This window comes from Leishmania braziliensis, chromosome 33 (assembly GCF_000002845.2).
Source record: "Leishmania braziliensis MHOM/BR/75/M2904 complete genome, chromosome 33".
NCBI classification, from domain to species: Eukaryota; Euglenozoa; class Kinetoplastea; order Trypanosomatida; family Trypanosomatidae; genus Leishmania; species Leishmania braziliensis.
In genome coordinates, this window is record NC_009325.2 from 1,144,069 (window position 1) to 1,170,763 (window position 26,695).

At 59.0% G+C, this 26,695-nt stretch overlaps 8 protein-coding genes across 8 annotated transcripts; all 8 read left to right on the top strand.

Moving 5' to 3' along the window:
• Window positions 1–1,053: 1,053 nt before the first annotated feature.
• LBRM_33_2930 (conserved hypothetical protein) lies at window positions 1,054–3,426 on the top strand (the record flags this gene model as incomplete). Its single annotated transcript, XM_001568010.2, has 1 exon — window positions 1,054–3,426. The coding sequence occupies one exon, from the start codon at window positions 1,054–1,056 to the stop codon at window positions 3,424–3,426; it is 2,373 nt and encodes a 790-aa protein (XP_001568060.2).
• Window positions 3,427–3,937: 511 nt separating this feature from the next.
• LBRM_33_2940 (conserved hypothetical protein) lies at window positions 3,938–7,390 on the top strand (the record flags this gene model as incomplete). Its single annotated transcript, XM_001568011.1, has 1 exon — window positions 3,938–7,390. One exon carries the CDS (start codon window positions 3,938–3,940, stop codon window positions 7,388–7,390), a length of 3,453 nt encoding a protein of 1,150 aa, XP_001568061.1.
• Window positions 7,391–8,131: 741 nt separating this feature from the next.
• On the top strand, window positions 8,132–11,713 carry LBRM_33_2950 (conserved hypothetical protein; the record flags this gene model as incomplete). The annotated part of the gene is made up of 1 exon (XM_001568012.2): window positions 8,132–11,713. One exon carries the CDS (start codon window positions 8,132–8,134, stop codon window positions 11,711–11,713), a length of 3,582 nt encoding a protein of 1,193 aa, XP_001568062.1.
• Window positions 11,714–13,565: 1,852 nt separating this feature from the next.
• On the top strand, window positions 13,566–16,091 carry LBRM_33_2960 (conserved hypothetical protein; the record flags this gene model as incomplete). Its single annotated transcript, XM_001568013.2, has 1 exon — window positions 13,566–16,091. The coding sequence occupies one exon, from the start codon at window positions 13,566–13,568 to the stop codon at window positions 16,089–16,091; it is 2,526 nt and encodes an 841-aa protein (XP_001568063.1).
• A 763-nt stretch (window positions 16,092–16,854) lies between these two features.
• Window positions 16,855–17,655, top strand: LBRM_33_2970 (DNAJ family-like protein; the record flags this gene model as incomplete). Its single annotated transcript, XM_001568014.1, has 1 exon — window positions 16,855–17,655. The coding sequence occupies one exon, from the start codon at window positions 16,855–16,857 to the stop codon at window positions 17,653–17,655; it is 801 nt and encodes a 266-aa protein (XP_001568064.1).
• An 873-nt stretch (window positions 17,656–18,528) lies between these two features.
• LBRM_33_2980 (putative minichromosome maintenance (MCM) complex subunit) lies at window positions 18,529–21,159 on the top strand (the record flags this gene model as incomplete). Its single annotated transcript, XM_001568015.2, has 1 exon — window positions 18,529–21,159. The coding sequence occupies one exon, from the start codon at window positions 18,529–18,531 to the stop codon at window positions 21,157–21,159; it is 2,631 nt and encodes an 876-aa protein (XP_001568065.2).
• A 1,222-nt stretch (window positions 21,160–22,381) lies between these two features.
• Window positions 22,382–22,879, top strand: LBRM_33_2990 (conserved hypothetical protein; the record flags this gene model as incomplete). Its single annotated transcript, XM_001568016.1, has 1 exon — window positions 22,382–22,879. The coding sequence occupies one exon, from the start codon at window positions 22,382–22,384 to the stop codon at window positions 22,877–22,879; it is 498 nt and encodes a 165-aa protein (XP_001568066.1).
• A 1,047-nt stretch (window positions 22,880–23,926) lies between these two features.
• Window positions 23,927–25,306, top strand: LBRM_33_3000 (putative beta-ketoacyl synthase family protein; the record flags this gene model as incomplete). Its single annotated transcript, XM_001568017.1, has 1 exon — window positions 23,927–25,306. One exon carries the CDS (start codon window positions 23,927–23,929, stop codon window positions 25,304–25,306), a length of 1,380 nt encoding a protein of 459 aa, XP_001568067.1.
• Window positions 25,307–26,695: the final 1,389 nt, after the last annotated feature.

Sequence of the window (26,695 nt, forward strand, 5' to 3'; positions counted from 1 at the left end):
GTCGTGTGGCTTCTGTTTTATCTTCGCCTGTTCATTGGCTGACGGACACGATGTACTCTCTCTCTTTGCGAAGCATCACTGCTGGGGATGTATTGCGTCGTTTTGCACGCCGCTTTGGTGCACTTGGTGTATTTCTTCTGTCCTTTTCCTTGTCCTTGACGTACCGATCGTCTGTCTGTATGTATATATAGATGTGTATGTATGTGTGTGTGTGTGTGTCGGTGCTTGCCCTCTGGTGACTCTCATGGTTGCTCCCATCCACGCCATCTCAGTGGACTTGTTTTTTCCCTACTGGAACAACGTAAAGTGCGGCGCTCATCTCCTTTGTGTATGCGAGGAACAGACAGCCTGTTGCTTGAAACTTCGCGTCTGTACCTGACTTTGCAGGTGAATGTGTGCCTTCCAGGGCGGTAAGCCGAATGATGGGGTGTCAGGGGGCCGCTACAGGTAAGTCTGTCAGCCTTCCTTCTCCTCCCTGGATGCACACGGTCCTCACACACGTCGATAGCCATCAAGCGAGAACTCCTCATTTGTTCTCACCTCGCTTGTTGATTGTTCACTCCCCCCAAAGAAGCAGCAGATACTTGCTCCTGATATTTTCTCTCTTCCTCTGCCGACAACGTGGAGTGGTAGCCTTGCGAAGTGTCCATCATATCCCCGCATCTGCCGATGCACACATGCGCGTATCACTCGCTTTCACTTTTCCTCTGTGTCATTCCCTTTTCTATTGGCGCCGTGGGCTGTTGTTGGTGCGCCGTGGTGCTCCGCGGCTACTCCACAGCGGGCAACAGCCCAAAGAAGCCTCACCCAGAGAGCCATGCAATAATCAAGGTGCCTATGCAGCTGAGGTGGAGCACCTCCGTTTGGTATGATTCTCGTTTGTGGCATCCTCTTTCTCTCTCTCTCTCTCCCTACGCTGTTTTTCTTGCCTCCCTTCTCCTCGTCGCAGCCCCCTCCCCCCTCTCTCTCTCTCTCCGTGTGTGTGTACACCTTTATTGACGCACACACACACACACACGCAAAGAGGCACCTGCGCCTCGGTGCCGCCAATCAATGTCGGCATCAAAGGCACCTCCTCCACTGGAGACAACACACATCATTGGTGGGAACGTGAAGCAGGCGAAGTTCGATCGTCAATTGCGCCTCTGGGGTGCCGATGGACAGGTGGCCCTCGAAACAGCGCATGTCGTTGCGCTTGGTGTGACCCTGGCTATCGCCGAAGCGCTTAAATCCCTCGTGCTGACTGGCGTGCGAACTGTTACCCTCGTCGACGAGCGGGTTGTATCTGGCGAGGACGTAGGAACCAACTATTTCGTGACGCCCACGGCGGTCGGCTCTCCCCTGGCGGCGACGGTGTTGCGGCACATCTGCGTGTTGGGGGAGCAGTGCAGTGCGGTACCGGTGCAGGAGTCCCCGAGGGAATGGGCCGCTAAGTACACCGCAGCTGTAGACGAGGACTGGGCTGCTGGATGCGTAGGCATTGGTCGAGGTTGGTCATTCACAGCGGCAAGGGAGACACAGACTGAGCCAGGACTGCCAACGTCGGCTGTGCTGCGACTCCTCGCTGGTTATGCGCCACTGGAAATCGTGGACAGCTCTGCTTCATTCACGAATTCCTCTCGAGACGACTCCACCCACCAACCGTCTCTGCCGAGTCTCATACTTGTCAGTGAGCGGTACGGCGATCTCTCGCCAATGTCGCCGCTTCTGCAGAGCTGCACGACACGTGTGCACCCGGATGTGCCGGTGCTACTGGTCCGCAGCAGTGGCTTACTCGGGATGCTTCAAACGTACTGCTGTGATCGCGTCATCACGCGCCCGCAGAACCCAACGCAGGTGCAGATGGAGGATCTACGCATCTTTGAGCCGTTTCCGGCGCTGCAGGCTTGGTTCGACGCGCACGATCCAGACGATGCTGCGCAGTTCCCGGTGGACAGCGCGGACGCCATGACGCTGCACAGCTACCTACCGTACCCGTGCATCGTGCATCACGCCTTTCGGCGATGGTGGGCTGCGCTGCCGGAGGAGGAGAAGAAATCTCGGCAGCAGTCCAAATCTTCCTCGACCTTTCCACTGACCACCAACGACTACCGCGCCATTTCTTCCTTCGTTGGGGGGATGATACGGCGGCAGAACCCGCCCGAGGAGGCCTTTGTGGAGGCGATGGAGAAGTGCACGGCGAAGCTGAATCGACCAGTGGTGCAGCAGCTACCAGAGGCGCTCGCCGAGCTGCTGCGCGATGCGCGTTGCGCGGATCCCATGCGCGCTATGAAAGCGGCACAGTCGCGTGTCTCGCCAGCGGCACTGATGTCGCCATTTCCTGCGACGTGCCAGATGGCGGCACTGCTTGTTTGGGGGTGTCCGGATGTGCTTGTATGGTTCATTCTCCAAGCCGTGAAGTTGTTCGTGACGGGGAAAGTCGGCGGCGAGCGGGAAGCGGACAACGTGGCCTCCGACAAGTCGCCCACGGTGCGCCAAAGTAGGGCTAGTGCGGGGGAGGGGGAAGACGGGTGTGTGACAGCCTACACAGAGGCGCTGCCGTTCCGTCCCATATACGCCGCCTATCATATGCCATACTCGGGCTACCTGCCAGACTTCACGACAACCACCATTTGGTACCGCGAGTTGCAGGACCTGTACCAGGCAAAGCATGCCGCAGACGTGGCGTGTATTGCGGCGACGGCCTTGGAGCTTGTCGAAGCGGCACTCCTACAGGAGGAAGAGCAAGCTCGCGCGAGAGAGGACGCAGAAGAGCAACAACAGTTCCACGGTCCGTTGATGATGTCGCCCTTGGCGACGAGGCTGAAGCCGCTCCTCCTCAAGCACACAGAAACGGTGGTGGAAAACATCTGGGACATACGAGGCGTTCGATTTTCTGCCGCCTATCGCTCCACTACGGAGGCGGAGTGGCGGCAGCGACTGGGGCGACGACTGGTGTGGCTGACACGTTACATCTCCTTTGACGTGGAATGGAGCGCAGACGCGCGGCGAGCGGCGTGCTTCGCGGTGGCCTTTCTCTCCAAAGAGGAGCTTCAGCGTCGTTGCGTGCGCGTTGCGGAGAGTGGCCTGAGCGGGAGCAGCATCGCGCAGGAGGCTGCTGTGCTCATGTCGCAGGCGTCCCAGGTGAAGACCGCGCTCAGCGACGAAGATGACGAGGGCTTAACTCGCCAACCCTTTGATGAATCGGTCGCTTCGTGGTGGGGCGAAGAGGGCTCGCAAAGAGTTTTTACACAGACATGCGAGGAAGTCGCGCGGTGGAGCAGTGATAAAGATGGTAACCGTGCGTGTATGCAACTTCCCTCTGTAGCGGCGTCGACGGGCGCGTTGGCGGCGCAGGAGGCAGTGAAGTTGCTCATGCGCATTCGCGTTCCGTGCGCACAGCCGATGCTCTACGACGGCTACACGAACAAAGTTTTCCTGCTGTAATACACATGGCCGTTTCGTGCGTGTGTGCTTCTCCTCGCGCCTGTCTGCCTCCACTCTCTCCTGTGCAGGTATTCGTCGGAAGAACACGAGAGGGCAAAGGAAACCAGGAAGCGAAGCAACACGAGGACAAACGAAGACAGCAGCGCGGACTTACTGGTGAGTATCTCCCAGTGGAGCAGTGCGTACTGCCACTGCCGTCAAAACCTTTTTCAGCTCCTCCCTCCCTGCTCCTTTATCTTTGTCTAAGGACTGTTGTATGAGGAAATGGGGGAGGGAAAGCAGATGTCAAGGCCTCCGGCGATGAGCCAGGGTTCGAAGGCGGGGGCCAGGCATACCAATGAAGCACTGGATTTTACACACAACATGTAGGAGCTCAAACAGAGAGCGACTCTGTTCTACACTCCTCCTCCCTTCTCTGCTCTTTCTGACTCAGGTGCGTCTTTGTGTTTGACGTCTTCCTCTCGTGCCCTTCACATCCCGTCCCCTCGCTCGCCTTAACAACGGCGCAGTCATGACTTCGCGCATCCCGCTGCCGTTGCGACTAGTACAGTGCGATTTGCGGGCTGCCACGGCGAACGGCCGCAGCGGCGCCGGCTCCCGTGTCATGACTGCGTACAAGCCCAGCGGTCTCCCGTGCTACGCTGCATCACAGGTAAGAGCGGTGGCTGCCAGTGGCGGTGATGGACGCCGCCTCTGCGCTATTCATGTGCGGCAGACATCCTCTGCGTCATCCTCACCGGCCGTTGTCGAGGCGGGTCCACAACCGCACCCCGAAGACCCGAGCGACTCCCTCCTTGCCCGTGTTGTGGATGCTGCTCTTCCGGGGTGCACACCGTACGTCGCCCTGCCTGTTATATCGTCCCTCCTGCGCCGCGGGGGTCAGGGCACTGCCGCGGCCGCGCAGCTGAATCAGTGGACTTGTCGCCACAAGGGTCTTGTCGTGGTGACGGGGACGCCGAGTGACGCTTTGTTCCTGCGCAATGCTGCACAGCTTGGCCTTGTGCAGCAGGCATACCGAGTGCTGTGCCACCTACCAGCCGGTGTCGCCCCAGCAGCGCGTCGGTATTTGCGCGCACACCACAGCTGCACACAGCCGCAACAAGCCAGCGAAGGCGTGTCCACGTCAATAGGGATGCACAACCGATATGTGCAGGCGCACTTGGAGCAACGCCGACGGCGGCAGCAGCTTGCTGACATTTCAGTCGGCATTCCTCTCAGTGCTGAGTCACTTCCTGGCACTACGAAGGTCAGAGCGGCACTAGCGTCGACGCTTGTGTGCGATGCCCGGCTGCCTGCAAGCGTACACCCGCACCCCCTCGTCTCGGGAGGCTTTTTTGATGTGGCACGCGGCCAGCTTCGCGTGCAAGGCACGGTGAAGTGCTATGTGCGAACGCAAGCGCCGCTCGCGACATCCTCGGCAGCGCGCGTGCACCAGCGGTCGCGGCTGCAAAGTCTTTTCCTCGCGCCCGCTGCTGACACGACTCGCCACGGCATCAAGACAAGCAGTCCTGAAGAGGTTATGTGTGAGTCCCGGCACCCCTGGATGCAGCCGTTGTGGCGTCTCGGCGTCTCTCTCGATGCGCCGCACATGGAGTGTGAGATGGCAGCAGAGGACGGTAGCAACGGGGATCGTCCCCGCCGTGCTAGCGTTCAGGCACCACGTGGCAAGTCATTGTCGATGGAGGTCCGGTTGGTATCCTTGTCCCCGCGAGACGACAGTGATGTGGCGTTGTACGAGGTGCATACTCACGGCGATACCACTGCCGACGAGGTAGCTGCCGTGTTCCAGGCGGAGGGCCTGCGTGTGGTGAACGACTATGTACAAGATGTGCCGTTGGCGATGGCGGTGGAGGAGGTGGCCACGCGTATGCGAGCGGCACCACCTAGCCTGCTGCACGAGCTTCCACTAGGGCTGCAGCACCGCCTTCACTCGGCGACAGCAGAGGAGCTGGTTGCACTGCCGCTGACACGAATTCCACTTGAAGATGCCGATTGCCTTTCTGCGCAACATACCCTCCTGCAGCTCTCCGCACTGTCGCCACCGCTGTCGTTCGCCGAAGATGTGGAGCGACTGCGGCAGGTGGTACTCACCGCCGCGTCGTCCGCAGGCGGCAACACACGCCACCCCCTTCAGCATCTTCTCCTACACGCCCTCTCGTCGTTGAAGCTCACCAACGAAGCGGAGCAACGCGTGTACCAGCAGGTGCTTGCGCTGGCACTCGGCACTGGCATCGAGTGCACCGGTGTTGTTTTCCCAGACCCATCGGACGAAGGCAACGTGCATGCCTTGCAGCAGCTGTGGCTCACCTATGAGAATCAACGACAGCGACACCCGTCCCTGGCCGACGCGGCGCGTGCGGCGCGACAGCACCCGCTCGCCTCTTCGCTACGGTACACTACCCGAAGCCTCCTCGACGATTCCGCTGGGCTGACTCGTGTGCCACTTCTTGCGGATATGGCGCTAGGCACCACGTCAGAGGTTGCTACAGCGCCATCGTGTGCACATGGCCGCAGCAGCGATATTCTTGGTGCTCGTGGCGAGTGCAGCTTTACCCAGGCTGTTGAGCTGCTCCGCTCTTCCGCTCACTCGCAGACGGAAGAGGACGGGCACGGCATATCTGGCGACGAGGCGCGTGACACGACGGCGTCTGCGCCGCCGAGTATGAATGGAACGGTGACGCGGTGGATGCAAACAGAAGTGCCACCGGCTTACAAACGAGCTTTCCAGGAGTGGTGCGCCGCATCTGTGGTTCCGTCCTGTTGCACCGATACGACTTCTCCTGCTGCGGGTGTTGGCTCTCTCTTGCCGTCACCTACATCCTTGTTAAGCCACTGCAACGTCCCGGACACATCAGCAGAGCGTGGATCCGAACTTGCCGCAAAAGACCCCAGCTCAAGCGATGAAGGTTGCCACCCAGCAGTCCCACCGTGGAGGGCGCCTCTGGAGCACATCGGCCTCCCGGTGCGTGTGTTCCTGCGTGTGGAAGAGCTGGCGGAGCTGCGGTGTGCGCACTGTGACGGAGTGGGGCACACGTGGCATCACTGCGGCGCGCGTGTCGCGGAAGCTGCGCATGTATTGGAGGAGGATGATGCGGTAGCCAAGTCGTTGCCGCTCCCGGTGGGCAGCACAAGCGCCGCTGATGCGTTAACTTGCCTTGAGACCATGCCAGGCCCACTGGAGAATTCTGTGATGGACAGCGAAGGGCTAACATCGACCGGTGACGCCGCGGCTGTACTCGCGGAGCAGGCGAATGCTCTTGTGCGGCGTCGTCAGCGCCAGCAGCAGCACCTTGTGGGTATCGGCTACGGTGATGATGCTTCTGCGTCCCTGTCTGCATCCTCGTCCCCATTCCTAGTCGACTCCCCGCTTATTGCTGTCCCCAATGTCGCGGCAACGCACCGCTTCAAGGCTAGCCACGTCCTGCTTAGCGAGTCGAGAAAACCTGCCCTGCACCGGCGAGTTATGCGATGTGTGTACTGCGGTGGCCGTCATCATGTGACGGTGTGTCCGACGCTGCGGTCGCAGGATAGCGAGTCCGAGGCGCGCCGTGTCCACGCTGCAGCCGGCGCTTTACCATTCTTCTGCATCAAGTGTGGCCAAACTGGCCACCTCTACACACTCTGCCGAGACATCCCAGCAGGCCTGCACCACGCGACGCACTGCCCCATCTGCCTCCAGACCCGTACCAGCGCGTCGCACGATCCGGTGCACTGTCCGCGGCGAGTGTCCGTGCCAGAAGGCTACCGGCTCAACGGTATACCAGAAGCAAAGGATAGCCAGACTCAACATGAGCCATCCTCATGGCGGCCATCGGCTCGGTCACAGAGGCATTCTGAGGGTACTATCCCGCTTACAGCTGATAGACAGCCGTGCCATGATAGCAGGCATGTTGGTGGCGCGTCTTACCGTCGCCGACGCCGCGGCTCCGTGTTGATTGCGGACAGCTATGTCGACAGCAAGTGACGCGCCCACATACACACGCAAACACAAAGAACGGGTGTGCTGATCACCTTTTGAAGGGACAACTGCTATCGTGAGCAGTGTTCTATAATACGTTACGGCCACTCGTCGAGTGTGGATAAGTAGTGTGGGAAGGAGGCGACACAAGAGATGCTCAACCCTTGTATCGCCCACGACCTGTGCCGCAAATTCGTTCGCTCCGTTGCAGCGGTACTGCCACGACTGCCATTACTGGTGTTGGTGATGCTGCGGTCACCTCTCCCTTTTCTCCATCGCTTCTTTCTCCTTTGTGTGGAGTTGTTTGGAGTACATCGTGCCCTTGTCAACACATCGTTGGTGGTGAGCGCTGACGGCAACGGTGGTGACACCATAGGCCGCCCCGCCCCACATCGCTGACAAGTCTGGAGACACTTGCGTGACAACTGGACATATTCCATCTCAACCTCTTTCTGTTGCTCTCTCTCTCTCCTACTTCCTTGCTCGTGTGGTGAAGATTCAAAAGGAGCGGGTAACGTGATTGGCAAAAGCCTCTGTTACCCACCCACACACACAAACACATACATCCTTGCATCCTTATCCTACGCATCACTGTCAACACGTTCCACCTTACCCTCTCTCCGCTTCCTCTGCCCCTCCACCCACCCCCCCGCCACTGAGCCATCCCCCTTCTTCCTTCCCTACAGACACATACAGATATAGGCATAGAAACAGGGAGGCGAAGTGCCAAACGCAGGGAGTGAAACCATGTGGAGGGAGTGGACAAGTAAGATCAAAAACTTTGCCGAGAACATCACCACACCCGACTACGACGAGGAGCAGCGCTATAACGACGGCGAAAATGACAGAGACGACGTGGTGGAGAATAGGGTAGAAGATAGCCACTCCCTGTCGCTTGATGAGCGCTGCAGCGCGCACTACAGAGGCGACTTTAGCGGAACGCATGCTACAGCACATGGCCACAGCAACTGTGAAACCACCTATGGTGACGGTGATCGTTTCTCCGTGCTGAAGACCTCGGCGCAGCGCTTGGGTTTGCAGTGCGATGAGCTCTCGGTCGACAGGCATGCAGGCGCCGGCGGCAATGCGGACGCTGCTGTGTATACACAGGCATCCCCCGTGTCAGCAGAAGCAGCGCCCTCTCTCTCACTATCGCCAAGCCCACTTTTCACAGTAACAGCTCTAGCCGGCCCTCTCGGCAGCGTAGGCCAGACGATGGCGTCTGCGGATGCGGTGGTCGTCACTCTGGGCAGTGAGGCAGCACAGAGACCGAGTGGAAGTTCCGGCGATCGTGCTGTCGCTACTCCCTCCGCCCCCTCCCTCGGTAGTGCCCAGGCGGGCTCAACGACTGCAGCAGAGCACCGCGGTACTCTGCTGCAGTCAATGGTGACTTCAAGTTCTCGGCTCTCCACGGTGCAGGCTCAGCCATTGCAGCGGTTATCGTCTTTCTCATCGTGTTCTGCAGCTTTGCCGTCCCTACCAGCCCAACAAGGGCAGCCGCAGGAGCAAACACAGCCGCAGCCCGCTCCTGGTCTGGAGGCAGAGAGGGCTCACCTAAGTGGTATGCACAAGTACGAACACGAAGTACGCGCTACATGTGCGCGCACTGTTCCGTACTCCGAAGGAAAGCTCAGGGAGAGTGCAGCGACGATAGCAGTAGCTGCAGGGGAAACCGCCACCTGGAAGGATGCGAACGCGCCGCTGCAAGTTGATGCCCTTCGTGCTGCGCACCAAGTAATGGTGGACGAGCTGAAGGGGGAGGTGGCACACGAGATAGCACTCGGGGCGCGTGTCAGGAAGCTGCAGCAGCAGGCTGCCGAGCTCCCCGAGAGTCTCGCCGCAGCTGAGGAGGACACAGATGCCATGAAGGTTACTGCGGCCGCGGCTGCTAGTGCAGTATCAGCGGCTGCTAAGACACCCGACGCAGCCTCGTTGCTGGCAGAGGACGATTGGCGGCCGTGCTCTTCTGAAGCGCTGGAAAGCCTCAAAGAAGAAGTGCACGAGAAGAGGACGCAGCTGCAGTCTACTGAGGTGACTCGCCGCTTCTTGCCGACTCCATTGCAAGAGGCGCAGACGGAGGTGATGGCGAGCATCACGACCAGTTGTGACACGAGTGCGAATGGCGTGCGTGAGGAACATCAATGTCATCGCCAACTTCAGGGCGAGGCTGATCGGCTCATATGCGAGTTGGAAGAGAAGCGCCATTGCATTGCAGCAACACAGGAACTACTACTCAATACTCAACCCCAGAAGGAGGAACCCGCTGCTCAGGTCTTAAATAAGCACGAATTCTCGAAAAGCACCCCTGCTGCTGTGGAAGGCACATCCTTGTCGGCATCTGCACAGGCGGCCCACGAAGAAGAACGGCAGCGACTCGTCGACAAGCTTACCCACGGAGAAGCAGAGCGCGGTGCACTGCAGCAAGAGGTGAAGCAGCTTACAGAGACTGCGGCTCAGCTACAACAAAGGCTTGAGGCACGGGAGCACGAGTACGCGGCGTCACTGGCGGCGGCGCAGGCAGCGCAGGCTGAATCTCAGAAGGCTTTGCTGGCGAAGCTAAACGCTGTTGAGACCCAAATGTCGCAAAGCCGGCACACATGCCAAGAAGAGCTGCAGCACATGCAGGCGCAGCTGGAAGGCGAGCAGAGGCGTGCGAAGGTGCTGGAGATGGACACACAGGCCGCACAGCACGCTCGTGCTGCGGCGGAGGAGCAAGCGGCCGCAGCCGAGCAGCGTGGCCGCTCCATTCAAGCAGAATTCGAGGCCTTCCAGCAGCAAGTTAAGCAGCGCATGGCAGAGTCTGAGGGAAAGCAAAGTGATGCAGACGTGTCGGTCACGGTTCTCGCGCAAGTGAAGAAACAGTTGGAGTCCAAGGTGCAGACGCTGGAGGCGATGGTGGATCAGGTGCGGCGCATGTCAGTTGATACACTGGTGCGATTAGGCGTGGATGTGGAACACATCCTGCCAATGAGCCTGGAGCACAAAGGCGATGCAGGGCGGGCACATCCAGGTGGTGACGACGAAGAGGATGCTGACAAGGAAGACGAGAAGGGTGGGGCAGCCACGCGCACTGAACTGCCGCTTCTGCAGCTTTTTTCGTTGCTGATAACGGAGTCTCTGCAGCAACACAGCGTGGTGTGGCGGGCAGAACGAGTGCAGCAGGAGTGGGAACAGACCTACGAGCAGGCCCGCCAAGTCAATGACTCGCTGAACCAGCAGTTAGCCGATGCGTGGAGCACCATTGGGAAGCTGCGCGAAGAGTTGTCGGTGAAAGAGGAGGTCGCGCGTCAGGTGCATTCACGCCTCGTCAATGGTGACGCTCGCCTTGTAGAAGCGGAGGGGCGACTAGCGAGTGCCGTGAATGAGATGGAGAAGCTCCGCGAGGAGCGTGGGGAGTGGGCAGCACAGCTGCGCCAAGCTGAGACTCACGCAGAGGATCAGGAAAACGCTGTGTCATCCCTACAGGAAGAGGTGCGCACGCTGCAGGAGATGCTACAAGCGAAGGAGGAGGAACTGCAGGCGTCCCTACAGGGCAACGAAAACTTGCAGGTTGTTCTGGAGCGGTTCCAGGAGAACCAGCGGCATGATGTAGAGTCCTTGACGTTGGAGTCACAGCTCGAGGCAGAGGAGCTCAAGAAGCAGCTGGCGGCGGCGCGACGAATCACAAATCACCACGAGAAGGAGCTGGCAGAGGTGCGCAGAGGCTTTGAACGCCAGCTGGCGGAGAAGGATGCGGAGGTGACGACTATGCACCGCAAGCTCGCGGAGGTGCGCAAGGCGCTGGAGAAGACAACGTCGCAGTACATGGACGGCTCGGAGACCTGTATTGACAAGCGTGTCGTGTCGCAGCTTCTGGCCAAGTACATGCACGCCTTCATCGAGCAGCGGAAGGAGGCGGAGGACATGCTGAAGGTGATCAGCGGACTGCTTGACTGGGATGAGGCAACGCAGGAATTTGTGGGGCTGCTGCCGGGGCCGAACAATCCGCAGCCGCCGGATGGATTTTCCTCCCAGCGAGGTGGTGCTCGCCGGAGCCTATTTAGATGGCTTCGCAGCTCGGCGGACACCTCCGTGGCGCACAGTGGTGGGACGCCAGGGACAAGCAAGGCGGGGTTGGCGTCCATGTGGGTGGAATTCCTGCTTAAGGAGAGCGAGGGAAGCGGTGGCGGTGGCCGTTCAAGCCGCAGAGAAGGCGGCACCTCGGCGTTTCCTCTCGCTTCTACCACCCCGAGCTCTATCACAGGCTCGCAACCGAACCCATCTTTCAACTTCCCGTCACCGCCTGCGGCCGCCGCGACAGAGACACCAGAGGCTGCCACAAACAGCTAAGCGACGTGAGCGGATACACACAGCTCCCTCTCCCGCCGATCACTACCGTCGTGGTGTTCAGCGAAGGTGCTCGAGTGGGTCGGAAGGTCTACCACCGCTCCTCACCTACTCTTGACCCACCGTTCTCCAGGAAGCCAACTTCGCTTTGGCTTTATGTGCTTGTGCATCGTTCCCCTCGCACCGCAGGAAATTGCCTTCACGAAGCACAGAGGCGCGTATGCGCTTTTTTCTTACTTTCTGCTTGTGTGTGTGTGCGTGTGTGTGTGCATCGACCCTTCTCACTTACGGAGGCTCTTTCCTCTTCATTCCCGCCACCCTTTGAATGGGCTGTCGCCCTTTCGTTCTTTTCTTTTTTTTTTTGGGATGGCGGGGGGGGGGCGCCTCGGCTCCGTGTGAATGGGCTACGTAGCCCTGTCCCCCTCATCCCCGCCCAATGCCCCCCCCCCCCCCCAGCGACACGCGGGGAGGTCAGAGCGACGCGGCACCACTGACGTCGTTGGTCAGGTCCTGGATGGCGCTGTGCCAGGGCGGTGTGCGATGGTGCACGTGCTGCTGCCATCTGCGCGATATGCTGAGTGCTAAAGTGAGACGACCTGCGGAGCAGGGGCGAGCAGAGTTTGGGGTGGAGGCAGTGCTCTGATGACTGGGTCGGCGCGTTGCTGTAACGCCTGTGCCTGCGGCTGCCTCGCAGCACGCGATGGACCCGTGGAAGGGCTGCGCAGGAGTAGAGTGGTGTTTGAACTCGTGTGTGGTAGGGGGAGTGGCGACACGTGAAGCACAGGCACGCGCGCATAAGAATTTCTTTTCTCTGTTGCTCCTATGAAGCTAAGATTTTCTCCGTTGCACGGCCTCGTGTATGATTACATCTGTCATGCGTTGATGGCGAGGGAAATATGTGCAAATCATCCCTCGGAGTTTCACATTTCTACATCCTGAAGCACCCGACCAAATCACGGAAGCGACGGTATCCAAGTATCGATTAGCACAATCAACACCCCACCATGCACGCACACACACACACACACACACACCCTCCCTTTCCCACAATTAAGTGAACAGAAAGGCATGCGTGAGCGTGTGTTGGCGCGAATCTGTTTGATGGCTCCTCTCCTTTCTCCTAGTGGTCCGTCTCACTGTGCGTAAGACGTAGAGGGCAGCTGTTTCGCGAAGCGTATGGCCGCTGGGCTGACCTGCCTACCCTCCGCTCGTTATCAAATGGTGCCTGTCTTCTTTTTTTCTCCTGCTTTCTTGTTGCTCTGCCACGCTCACTGACGTGCATACAACCCCTCCTGCAACTACATAGGTGCCTCTGTGTTTGTGTGTGGGTACGCCCCTTTGCTTGCACGGCGAGGAAAACGTCTACTCCACTGCGAAGCCAAAGAGGAAGAGAAAAGGAGAACAGCGGTTTTAAGAGGTGAACACTGGCGTGAGCAGGTGTGGAGCCGCAGTGACAACGAAAAGCTACCCAAAGGTCTGCTCGTTTATGGGCAGTTCAGCGCCAGACACCCACTCACTCAGAAACACAGGCACACAGGTCTACGTGCGCTCTCTCTTTTCCCCCTTCCCTTCTTCCCACTTAAGGCACCGACCTACACACATATGCAGATACACGGCGCTCGTAAGAGGTGGTCTACGTCCTTGTCGCTTTATTGTCTGTCAAAGACGCTCAGCGTGGCATCTGTGCTGCACCGCTGCGCGTCTGTGCTGCGCGTGGACTGGGAGGGACTTTTTAATTAATTGGCATATACGTTGTTGGCGGAGGGCTGAACTACGAAGACGGTTCATCTGCTTTTTGGTTTTCCTCGTTCGCTGTCTATGCTGCAGTTCTTTTTTGATCTAGCTAAGCGCACGGATGTCCACTTATGAATGGGTCATTGAGCAGGAGGGCCCTGACGGTGTGACCACACGCGTCGTGTTCGACTTCGCAGATGTCGAGGCCGGCAGTCACGGAAATGGCGGCCGCATGAACATGTCCTCGTCGTCCTACCACCTGCAGAACCGCCGCGATGGACGCGCACGAGGCATGAGCGGCGGCGCGTTGACAGCCGGTGGTTTCATTGCTCTCAAAGAAGCTGCTCGCTCGGAGGGCGGCAGTAGTCGGCGCAGCAGTAAGCGCAGTAACGGCAGCCGCTCGCACTGTCAGCGTCGTCATCACCTCGGCACCTCCAGCAGGGACGGTACTTTTCTCGGCGGCGCTAGAGGCAATGGGGGCAGCAGTGAAAACGTCAGGGGTACGATGGCAGGCTCTACGAGCTCCGTGTTCACATCAGCGGGTCTGCGCCAGCGTTACCAACGGATCCTCTTTGGGGGTGGTCGCGGAGGGATAGCGGCGCCTGTGGCTGGCGTCAAAAGGGTAGTAACGACCACGTCCGACACCACCGCTTTCGTGCTCACCACCGGACCTATGGCATCTACGAGGGTTGATGCAAGCGCCGGGATGAATGGCGACGCCCAGTCTTTTATCTCCAGCTCGCCTCACGGCGCTACAGCTGATGGTCCGCTGCCTAGCACCTTGTTTATGTCTGCTTACGGAGCGGAAATGGCCGACGAGGACGAGAACCAGAGCAGCAGCAGCAGCTGCCCCATTCAGCGGAGCCGGCGTAGCACAAAGAAAGGCGGCTGCAGTGGCGGCGCCGGTGTGTCAAGCGTGGGATGCGTGAGTGCTGCGGGTGACCTGACCAATGGCACGTTCACTGGGTATGGCACCGCGCGGCACTCGTCTGTACAGGTTCCATCCGCCACAACGGCAGCCCCTGTGCCACTATCTGACAGTCACCACCGCTGCGGTGAGACCTGCAACGACAGCAGCGATGACGACCTCGCAGACGACACCAACATAGTCAAGGAGGATGACTCGTACTCCATGCTACGTGACGTGTGGGCTGCGCGGGCCGCGTGCCCACGCAGCCTCACGACGACTCGCGCGATGGACTTCCCTACATTTCCCCCACTGCACCCCATCAGCGTAGAAGAGGAATCGGAAGCGATGGAGACGATGGCTGAAAGTTGTCGCCCTCTCGCCGGTGGCCCCGACGTCCGTGACGTGCTCAGTGGCGCCGCAGGGGCCAAGACCACGTACCGGGTGCCCTTTGCCACCACCACGAGCCAGGAAGCCACTCCTTCCCAGACTCGTGCAGATGCAACGGAAGATATTCTGCGGTACAACAAGATGCTTCTCAAAAAAGAGCGTCAGCGACGACGCGGGCGGGGGTGGCAGTCAGCAGGGCCAAGTGGTGGCCCTACGCCCAGCTTGGGTAGGACGTTTGGCTTGTATGTCGGCGAGACCAGTCGAGGTCTTTGTGATGGCGAGTCGGTCAGTGTAAAACGGCACCGTCGTGACGAACGCGCCGTGGAGCCACGAGGAAAATTTGATTCCTACAGGTCGGCTAGCAGCAGCAGGAGCTCTGACAGCAATGAGGATGATGTAGACTACGAGAGCTGCGATACCTCGTCTCTTTCTTCATTGGAGTGTTTGAGCACCTCCTCGAGCGACGACTTTGACGTACGCGAGCTGCGGGCAGACTCAGTATTCGCATCCACTGTTCAGTCTCTGGCGAGCCGAGCCGAGCGGGAGCGCAAGAAGATGGAGGCGCGTGAGGAGCAGATGCTGTGGAGTGAGGCTGTGCAGAACACGGGGGCGCTAATAAAGCGGCGATCACAGCTGCACTCAGACACTATCTTTGAAGGCTTATTGCCTTCAGCAAATGTTGCTGCCGTCACGACGCCGGCGTCACCAGTATCGCTGCACGCCGTACCGCGCCGTGGAGACGCCGCTTTGGCCTGTGGGCTCGTGAGGAATGGCGCGGTGAGTGGCACCGCCTATCGCAACGACTCTGTCTCGTCCTTCTTCATTTCGCCGATTCACCAGTCCGTAGCAGCGGAGTCGGCAGCCTGGACTGCTGGCACGGGTTTTCAGTTCCTGGGGCAAGGCGGCCTCGGCGGCAACAGCACCACGACATCCTCAGTACTGCCCTCCTCACGACCGGCGCCGTTGCAGCGTCGTGGGAGCGCCTCCGCACCTGGACGGCCCACCGTGAGTCGACGCCGAGGTCGGTCAGACGAAAACAACGAGGGTGGTGTGGAGGATCTCAACGACCCGTGCGGCGGCGGTGCATTGTCTTCCGCGGCGCAAGCAGTCGTCTCTGATGCCCAGACCGGCACCCGGCGCGCGCGCAAGAAGCGTAAGCGAGGTGATCGTGCTCATCAGTCCGTTGTCGGCCAGTGTGGTGGTAGTCGCGCGCTGCGCCCCGTTGCGGCCCCGTCCAACGGTCCTCCTCTTGAGGTATTGCCCTGCAGCAGAAAAGACATGCGGGAGGATCTCCTCGAGGCGTTTCTGATGGAAGCAATGCTGGATGAGGACGACTTCCAGCTCTGCTAACGGGGCGCTCGGGTTTGGGTGGGGTGGGTGGGGGAGGGGGGCTGGCGAGGTTGCCCCAGAGCTGTGTACCTGCGGATCACCCACGCACACGTACGGGCGTGTGTGCGGCTCTGTTGACTTCGGCATCGTACATTTGATTTTTGCATCATTTTTGTATTCGTGGCTGTACGTGGGCGCGATTTAGAGTAAATCAAAGGTCGCTGGACCGGAACAAGTACAATCGGCAAAAGGGCAGTGGAGGATGCTGAGTAAAAAGAAAATGTCTGTGCAATGCCGGCGTGTGCATGTGCGCGAGTGGAAGAGGCAGGAGGGACAGTATGCGTAACAGCAACGGCATATGCGCTAAATGCTTTGAAGGTATGTGGGAGAGAAGGCGCACGTGAGCAGGTTCTGGAAAAGCTGCTGATTCTCTACTTAACCCTTCTCTTTCCGTGCTCTGACGCCAACTCCACCTTACCTATGCTCATCTTATGGACAGGAAATAAGAAACGAGATACACCATGTCACGATCTTGTTGCATCTACTCTGCCTCTCATGCCCCCTTGCTTTTTCTCTCGCTTTTCCAATGATGACGCTCCCGCTGCACCGCCTCTGTCCTCTGGGCTCTGTGTTGCTCTGCAATGGTGCACGTCAATGCGCACGTACTCATGAAGTACACACAAAGGCTTCGCTGTCGCTCCTGCAGCGTGTGCGTGTGTGTGTGTGTGTGTGCTTATTGTATCTCATGCATGGCCACATCGCATGAATGGGTAAACGAAGCCGCATGGACTCCACTACCACTACGTCTTCCAGAGCAGCCACAGATGCGGAGAGGTTGCAGCAGCAGCAGCAGCAGTTGAACTCTGACACCAACCAGTCGCCACACATCACGAAGGACAACATCGATACGTTCAACTACTTTCAGCTGTTTGGTTTAGTCACGCCAACCACTTCCTCGACGGCGACCGCTGCAGGCAGCAACGGTGGTGGTAATGACGTCACACTCTCTGTCATCGACGTGGCGGCGGTGCGCCGTACTTACCGTCGTTTGAGCCTGCGCTTCCACCCGGACAAAGACGACTCGGATGAGGCACGCCATGCCTTCGAAGTGGTTCGCACGGCACTAGAGACGATCATCGACTCGACGAAGCTCGCTGCCTATGTCAAAACTCTCGACACAGCATGCGGCGGTGCTGGAAGTGGCGGTCACCCCGGCGAGGAGGCGCGCCAGCGCCAGCGGGCACAGCAGGCGCATGTAGAGGCCGAGTGGGCAGCCGACATGCTTATTCAGCGGGCACAGGAGCGTCTGGCAAAGGAGGCGGCGGCGCGGCAGGCGGCGCAGGAGCGGGAGGAGGCGGCGCAACAACTTCTGTCTGAGCTTACGAGCTCGCTGAACACACCGTTTCAGCTAATGGAAGCGGAGCTGGTGCGCGACTGGGACGTAGATGAGGAAATGGTGTCGATGAAGACCAAGGAGGTAATGAAGCTGCTGCACCAACTGGCATCGGCTGACAGTGGATGGATCCCTCACTTCATGCAGGAAGGAGCGTCGCGCAAGCGTGGCCGGGATTACACGGCACTGTGATGCACCCTATGCAGCTTTGTGCCGCCGCTATACGTCCCTCCCTTGTTTTTTGTGTGTGTTTCGGGCTACTATACCGCTAACCCTCCCCCTCTCCCCTCACCCACACGCGCGGGGGCCTGCAGTGGACTCTTGCTCAGCATGAAGCTGGCCTAGTCTCTTCCTGTATGGTTGTGTGGGAGCGTATTGTAGTACATGCGCTTAAACGCACCGCTCTCTCGTTCCGTTACTGCCCCTTCTCTTGCGAAGCGCGTGGCATGATAAGTCTCCCTTTAGTCTTTGGAGCGTGCCGGAGCTGAATCGTCAGCGGTCCACTTCATACCGTGTTGTTACCTACATGCGTACACTCCTCTCCACTCTTGTATTCCCTCTCCCCACGTTACCACACATCCCTCTCCTTCACGTCTTCCCTCCTGGCCATCCGATGAAATTAATATGCATGCACGCAGAAAAACGCAAACACACTCGTACACGCGTGGTTGCCAGAGGAGCAGCACAAGTAGCAGTAGTAGTACAGCCAGCGCTCATATCGCGCACGCTCACGTAAACCGCAGCGGGGGGTGTGAAGGGAGAAGGTAATGTCATTGAGCACTATTGTGCTGCAAATGCGTCCTGGTTGTAAGCGGCACTGAGTTGAACACGAGAGTGTGACGTGCAGTGGGGTGTTCATCACCAGCCTGAGGGGGAGGGGTCAACCCTTACCGAATACGCCTGAGTGAGGCCTTCTTTACCACTCGGTGCTTTACTTCACCCCCTCTTCCTGCTTGTTCCGGATTTAGATACTCGTACGCCCATAAGCGGCAGCAAAACCCCCTTTCGTCCCGTCTTCTGCACCACTCACGCACCCTCATTAGCGGTGCCTTAGGGTGGTTGACTATGTTCATCAACCGCACGCTCACAGAGGAGCAGACGGTTATTCGGCGACACTTTACAGACTTCTTTGAGAGTGAGCGCTATGAAGAGAAGTACCATGATCGCATTCAGGCGATGATCGTGGCTGGAAAGGCGCGGTTGCTGCTAGATATTGGTGACTTGCTCGACTACGTCCCGATCAGCGCCGGCGGAGATGGTGGCGACGGCATGGGCAATGGTGGGGCCGGCAGCGAGCTGGGATTCTCGCTGGGAGCCAACATCATTCGCCAGCCGGGCAAGTACATTCCTCTTTTGGAGTTGGCGCTTCACGACGTCGTGCTTCGGCAGCAACCTGAGTACCTCAAAGTTGACTACCGCTCTCGCGTGGTGCACACCGGGTTTGAGGGCCCTGTTGGCCGCGTTCTGTCGCCGCGCGAGCTCTACGCACGCCATCTGAACACCATGGTCGCGCTCGAGGGCATCGTGACGCGGCAGTCGACGAACCGGCCGCGCGTGTTAGAGACGGTGCACTACTGCTTCGAGACAAACAAATTCACGAAGAAGGAGTTCCGTGATCAGCTGACGCCGATGATTGACAGCTCACATCTGCCCACGGTGAACGTGATGCCCAAGACGGACATTGAGGGTCACACCCTGCGGACGGAACTTGGTTTGTCTACCTTCATGGACTCGCAATGTGCAGTGCTGCAGGAGGCACCGGAGCGTGCACCTACCGGGCAGCTGCCCCGGAACGTCGAAGTGCGCTTTGATGATGACCTCGTCGACGCCGTGAAGCCGGGCGATCGCGTATTGCTTGTGGGTGTGTACATGCCATACACAACGTCCGACAGTAAGAGCTTTCAGTCCATCGTGCTGGTGAACCATGTCGTGTCAACGCAGGCCTTCACCTTCCTCTACCGCCCCATCGCCTCTGTGGAGGATCGACTCACTCGATTTGCTCAAAAGTGTTTTGAACAGCTCGGCCCCAGCGGGGTGCTGGAGACGCTGTCCAGGGCAGTCGCCCCTACTATATACGGCATGACGGCCGCGAAGCAGGCGATCTTGCTGATGATGGCCGGTGGTGTGGAGCGCAAGTCGCACAACTCGCACGTGCGTGGCGACATCAACATCCTCCTCGTTGGTGAGCCATCAACGGCCAAGTCACAGCTCCTGCGCTTTGTCCTTGGCATCGCACCGCTCGCCCTCAGTACGACGGGCAAGGGGTCCTCTGGTGTCGGGCTGACGGCGGCCGTGGCGACGGACAGCTACACAGGCGAGCGGTCGCTGAGCGCTGGGGCAATGGTGCTGGCGGATCGCGGAATTCTCTGCATCGACGAGTTCGACAAGATGGGCTCGCAGGACCGGGTAGCTATGCATGAAGCGATGGAGCAGCAGACTGTCACTATCGCCAAGGCTGGTATTCATGCATCGCTGAATGCTCGGTGCAGCGTGCTGGCGGCGGCGAACCCGATTTACGGGTTTTACAGTGTTCAGCACCGCTTGGCATTTAACGTCGGGCTGCCCGAGTCGCTGCTCTCACGCTTCGACTTGACTTTCATCATTCTAGATCAGCACACCTCGGACTACAACCGTCGCATTGGCTACCACATCCTACGCAACCACATGACGGCGGAGGCCGTTCGGTACGACGAGGTCGAGTCACGGACGGTGGTTGACAGCATCGAGACCGGTGATGGCCGTGGCGATAGCGAAGCCGAACGCGGCAGCGGTGATGGGCGTCGGGGCGGTCGAGCCGTGGGCGGCGAGGATGGTAGTAGCGGCGAAAGCCGCCTTGACTTGCGCATGACGACGAACAGCACCGGTGAGTCCGTTGTCAGCAGCGACTTTTTGCGAGCGTTTTTGCAGTTGGCGAAGCGGGGGTCGCCTCTTCTCACCGAGGCCTCGCGCGATCTCGTGTGCCAGCACTACGTGCAGCTCCGCGCGGAGCAGCAGGACGGCGGGCGTGACGGATTTTTCATAACCCCACGTACGCTTGACGCGATTGTGCGTTTGTCCACGGCTCACGCCAAGCTGCGCCTCTCACCAACGGTGGAGGAGCCGGACGTTATGGCAGCGATAACGCTCCTGCGGTCCTCCGTGAACGCAGCGACAACGGCAACACAGCAGCGCAACGATGACAATCAACATTCGCTTTCAGAGGTGGCTGCGGGGGCTGCTGGACCGTTACAGACTCCAGGTCAGAAGCGCCCAGCCGCCGCCGTGGAAGTAGTGACGGCGCAGGACGGAGCGGTCAAGTCCTACGCCCACCTTGGCAGCGGCACTAGGGAGTACGCTGACGACAAGGCATCCGGTATCGACTCATATCAACGACTGCGCACAGAAGGCGCCAGAGGAGATGACAGCGGCGGCGGTAGCGGCGAAGCGGGGGCTATTCTCTTGGAGGTACCACCTGCAGTCACTACCGGCGCCGCTGCAGCAATCGATGTCCACCTCAATCGGCGTGTAATCGAGGTCCTGAGGCAGCTGCAGCGCGAGCAGCGAGATGGTGCGTCGCTGGATGAACTTCATGAACGCCTCGGTATGCACACGATCTCGGCAGAGTCGCTGAAGCGCTCTGTGATGCAGCTGCAAGGGGATGCCTTCATTTTTGAGAGTACCGAGGACGGTGGCAACAACACGATCCAGTTCATCTAATCCGTGCGGGTATGTCCGGTGAACGACATAACGGGCCATACTCCTCTCCCTGTCTCCACCATCGTTCCCCCCTGCGTTGCGATGGCGTGTCTTGTCAACGTACTTTTTCTCTGGCGTGCACATAGACGATGATGGCAACGACGATGGGAGCTGTAGATGTCGAGTGGGTTTTCCTACCTCTCTCTCCTCTGTTTGTCTTCTGTGTGGCGGCCACAGCCGCACCCCTCTAGCATCATGCTGTTGTTGCATTTTTTCTTTTTGGGGTGCCACTTTTTTCACTTTACCCTTACCCCGCAGTGAGGTGTATATGTCGTCGTGTGCGCGTGTGTGATGGTGGGGGTGGTGGGGAGGGGGGAGCCTGTGCTCAGTGAGACGTGCGCTGTTGCGCCGGCTCTCTATGTTCGCCGATACCGTTTCTGTGGCTTACTGTGACAGCGGAAAAGGCTTGCACACCACTGCTGCTTCCAAGTCTGGCTTGACCCAATCCTTGTTTTTTTTTTTCTGCACCTGCAGTGCCGTTCTCAACGATGTGGGAGAGGGGAGGTGGGGAGACTCCCTCGTCTCCGCGCGCGCGTGTATTCTTTATTTTTGGGGGCGGGGGGGAGGGGGGTTCTTTGAACGTAGTACCCCCCTCTCTCTCTCTCTCGCGTCGAGAGAACTCTGGTGCTTCTGATAGATGCAAATGAGACCGAAACAGCCAAGAACAAGAACAGCGACACCCGCAAAGTGGCTGAGGTATGGAACGTGTGTGGGTGTGTGTGCGGGGGGGGGGGGGGGGAGAGCGCCTACACTTTAGTCTGAGGCTCTCTCTCTCTTTCTCACTAATGCACACAACAGCATCGAGGCAAAACAAAAAAAAAATGAGTGCGGATGGGGAAAGCGACTTTCCTTTTTCTACTCTCTCCTCACCCCCTCAGTACGTTGCTAACGCAATCTTGTGCACTGTGGCCATAACGAGTGCTGTGCTCTACCCCATACACAAACCCCTGTATGTATGTGGTAGAGCATGGCTGGGCACACCTTCGTGCGTGTTTGTCTGTACCCTTTTTAGCAGCTCGGGCTGGTGGGTGAACTACGCCTTCCAGAGTCCCCCGGACGCCCTCTGTTTGACAGGTGTCTCTGTTGACCCTCCTTCATCGTCCGTCTCCGTGCCTGAATGCTTATCGGTGCACACGTGTGCAGTGGTGATACACACACCCATATATATATATCAACTAGAGGGATGCACCGTGGTGGACTTCAGACATCACCGCTGCTGCTGGCGCGTGGCAACACCGGCCCCCAGGTCCTCGGTACTGAGGTCCCATCCTTTCGCAATTTCCCGTACCGCGCCCAGGACACGCTGTACCTGTATCGGCACTTTCTTCAGCTCATCTATCACCACTATGCTCCCGAGGAGCGCAAGGATCTTCTCTTTCGGCTGCGCAATGAGTTCTCCAGCAAGCGGCACCTGCGCGGCCCTCGTGCCATCTCAGCAGCTCTAAAGCGTGGTGAGGGGATGCTTGCACTGCAGCGCCAACTCCTTCAGTCTCGAGAGGTACGCCGGGGAACGTCGCGCGATGGTGGGGCGCAGAGTGTCGACGCATTGTGGGACCAGTTGCAGATCGTTTCCGGGCACGTGCTGCCTGGCCTCCGCAACTATGAAAACTCGCTACCTGTCTCGCACGGGGGCTACCTTACACAGGCGAGCGCGAGCAACGTCTACTCAAGGCGCCGATGATGACGGAGGAGCAACGCTGAGCGCTGGAGAAAAAAGCGCGAAGCAAACGCGAACAGGTGCACCGTAGCCCATTTTGTTCTGCTGCCGAGATAGATAGAAGGGCCTCGCTGCTGGGTGTAGACTGCCAAGTAGCTTGGTGCGTGAGGGAGGATGATGCGCTGAGAGGGAGCAGCAATGGAGAAGAATCAAGTGGACGACTGTTGCCAGCATGGCGCTTTTCCCCGCATCCCTTTCCTCCTTTCGCCACCTCTCACTTTTTCGATACACGGGCAGCAGTTTCGCGTGGGCGTGTTGTGTCTGTGGGACGACCCTCCTCTCGAGTGGTGTATACGCAGGTCTACGTCCATACAACCTGCACAGCTGCTGCTAAGCACCCTAATCCTCACCCCTCCTCAGCATCTCCCCATCGCTTCTCTTCTCTCACGTTCGATGCACCTGAACTAAGCAACAAGTTACAAACAAGTGACTCGAGCGCCAGAGAAAAGGCAGAGACAGCAACACCTCTCACCATTTTGTGCTTAGCGCGCGCGTTCTCTCATGCCTCCGATGCTTCATAGCAACGGCTCCTCCTTGACCCCCCCCCCCACACCCCACACACACCAGTCTTTTGTTGAATTGGTGAAGTGCATTTCCCCAGCTTACGTCTGTCTATGTCTCGGAAGTGGTGATTCAGGACCGTTAATGGGTGGAAGCTGCAACGCCAACACCAACCACTCTTCCCTGCCACTTGATGTAGGACTCTTCACCACTCCCTAGTTCCGCGCGCCTATGATCACCGCCTTGCTATGCCTCATACCCTACGCCCCTTTAATCTTGCTCTGCTTCGCTTTCACTCTCCTTCTCACTCCCCACTCTCGTGGCCGTACTTTCTGCACTTCTGGTGCACCCCAGACGTGAGCACTTGCGCACAGACGCACGAACGCCGTAATTTTATCCGTGTACCTGCCCGCACACCATCGTTCCGCCATACCCGCAAGTTGACAACACATGGGCTTTGGGTCACTTCCGCCCCGCATCCCACGCCGTGTCGTGGTAACGGGTATCGGCATGGTCACGCCTCTCGGCAACACCGCTGGGGAGACATGGGCGGCTGTGTGCCGTGGCCAATCCGGCATTCGACACCTGCGTGAGGTACCGCATTTTTTGCCAGGCTTCATCCAGAACGACAAGACATTGTCGGTGCAGCAGAAGGCGGTGGCGCTAGAGAAGCTTGTGGCTGCCTTCCCATGCAAGGTGGCCGCTCCTGTTCAGCCGTCAGTCGAGGTCGCATCGGCTGCGGACAAGGCAGACAAGGCGCTGCATGTGGCTGATTCGTTCGCGCCAACAGCCTACGAACCACGCGCGCTTCGCTTCTGCGCGCGCGCAGTGGACGAGGCGCTCGCAGATGCCGCTCTACAGCTCTCCGAGACCGTGCAGGATCGGTGCGGCGTCAACATCGGCATGGGCATCCCCTCGCTTGCCGACGTGACGGATGTGTCGGCCTACCTTGCCGGCGACGCCATCGCCACCGACGTGGGTCATGTGCACTACAACAAAGTGTCTCCAATGTTTTTGCCTAAAATCCTGGGCAATATGGCAGCCGGCAACACAGCAATTCGCCACAAGCTGCGCGGTCCCATCGGTAGCAGCGTGGCTGCGTGCGCGACAGGGGCGCACTGCATTGGCGAGGCGGCGTCGTGGATACGTGAGGGGCGAGCAGATGTTATGGTTTGCGGCGCAACCGAGGCTTGCATCACGCCGGTGTCAGTAGCCGGTTTTTCGCGGATGCGGACACTGTGCACGCAGTACAATGATACCCCATCGTCCGCCTCACGGCCGTTCGACATAAGTCGCGCTGGCTTTGTGATGGGAGAAGGCGCAGGTATTGTGATTCTCGAAGCGCTCGAACACGCCGCAGCGCGGGCGACGCCGCGCGTGTACGCCGAGCTGCGCGGGTTCGGCGTGTCATGCGATGCCCACCACGTGGCAGTGCCGCACCCCGAAGGACTTGGGGCCCGCCGCTGCGTCGAGCAAGCCTTGGCAGATGGCGGCGGTGTCCCTGCCGCGGCCGTAGGCTACGTGAACGCGCACGCGACAGGCACCATTGGTGATGAGATTGAGCTCATGGCGATCCAGCGCGCACTGCGACCCTCCACGTCACAGCCCTCTCCTGCGCTGTATGTGAGTAGTGCCAAAGGAGGGCTGGGTCACCTACTCGGTGCTGCGGGAAGCGTCGAGGCGGCGCTTGCGGTCTTTGCGTTGCACGAACAGCGGGCACCGCCGACAGCGAACTTGACGACGCCGTGTCTCACCGTAGAGCAGCAGAAGTGCGGCGTTGTGTGCATCCAAGGCAGCACCGCGCAGGAACTTCAGAGTTGCGAAGCGGTGATATCAACCAGCTTTGGCTTCGGCGGAATCAACACAGCTTTGCTCTTTACGCACGTGTAGCACTGCCATAGACCGATGGACAGGCGGTGGGAGTGAGGTAGGGGAGTGGAGATGCACACCTTTAGCACCTGCATGGACTGGTTGTGGGGTGTGATAGTGCCGGTGCACCCTGGCCTCTGCCTGTCTCCTTTCTCTTTCCTTCCACAGTGCTTTACGCTGGCCCCGTTCTTCATCTTTTTGTTGTTGTTGTCGTTCTTGTTGTTGTTGTTCTTGTTGTTGTTGGGGGGGGGGGACTCCCTTTTCACCGCCTCCTCTCTTTGTTTTGTCGTCACAGAGGCCTCCAAAAGCGCTTGTGCCGTCGAAGCGCCACTCCTGCAGCGCCGCCGCCCTTTCCCTCCCCCCTCGTGTCTCTTTCAATCTATCCCCTCTCCATGAGGTCTGTAGGAGTAAAGACTGCTCCAAAGCTCCTTACTGTGCCCTTGAAAGTTCGTGTGTGAGGGTGTCTATGTACATCCCTCTGCAGAGGACTCGGGGAGCACATGTAAGGTAGTAAGCTGCAGCCGTAGGGGAAGGGGCAGAACACACATTTCTCTATATAAACCCACAGGCGAAGAAGAACGCAGGCACCTACACCACGTTTTCCCGCTAGACGTCTGCCGTGGCAGTGGAGTGGAGAGAGCAAACCAACGATATCGTTTCTGCATATTCGTTTCGGCGCCTCTGAGTATGCACGCTTTCTCAACTGATCTTCGAGGGTTTCTGACGCTCTCTCTCTCTCTCGTCATGCCTCCCCTCAGCGGAAATGCCTGTCATAAAATGCTTGCTTGTACTGAGTGTCCTCTCCTCTGTATGTGTGTGCTTGGGTGTTGGTTATTGGACCCGTCTGCGCCACTAACGGTGGTAGTGAGGTGGGGAGAAGGGGGAATTTCGCCCTCTTCCGTCTCCACCTCTCTCCTGTTTCCCACAACCCCAAGTATTGGTCTCCATGCTGCCTCCTGTTCGATTTCAAAGCTTTGCATCGCTCAGCACAGCATGCGTGATTGACAGAGAAGGCAAGAAGACATGCACGCTGGCCGACCTTACTGTGCATGTGTGCGAAGCGTGCGGCATCTCGTACGTCCGACTGGGCGGGCTTGATGAGGCCCAGATGTCGGCACCAATGCTGTGCACACACACCCCGTGGCATCATCGAGTCCTCAAGACTTGCGTGTGAGGAGTCACCGCACCATACTAGGGAATGCAGAGGCTTGCAGCGACTGAGGGAGGGGGCATGGCGTGCAGGCTGAGGGCAGGGTCTTGCGGGGCCGTGGCCTGCGGCTGGTGCGCACCCCCCCCCCCCTGTTACCTGCGCGGCGGGCGCCACGGTCTCCGCCCCCGAGCCGGGCCCTGGACGCGATCCCCGGCTGGATCAGGCCATGCAGCGCGCGTGGCGCCGATCGTGCGGCACGT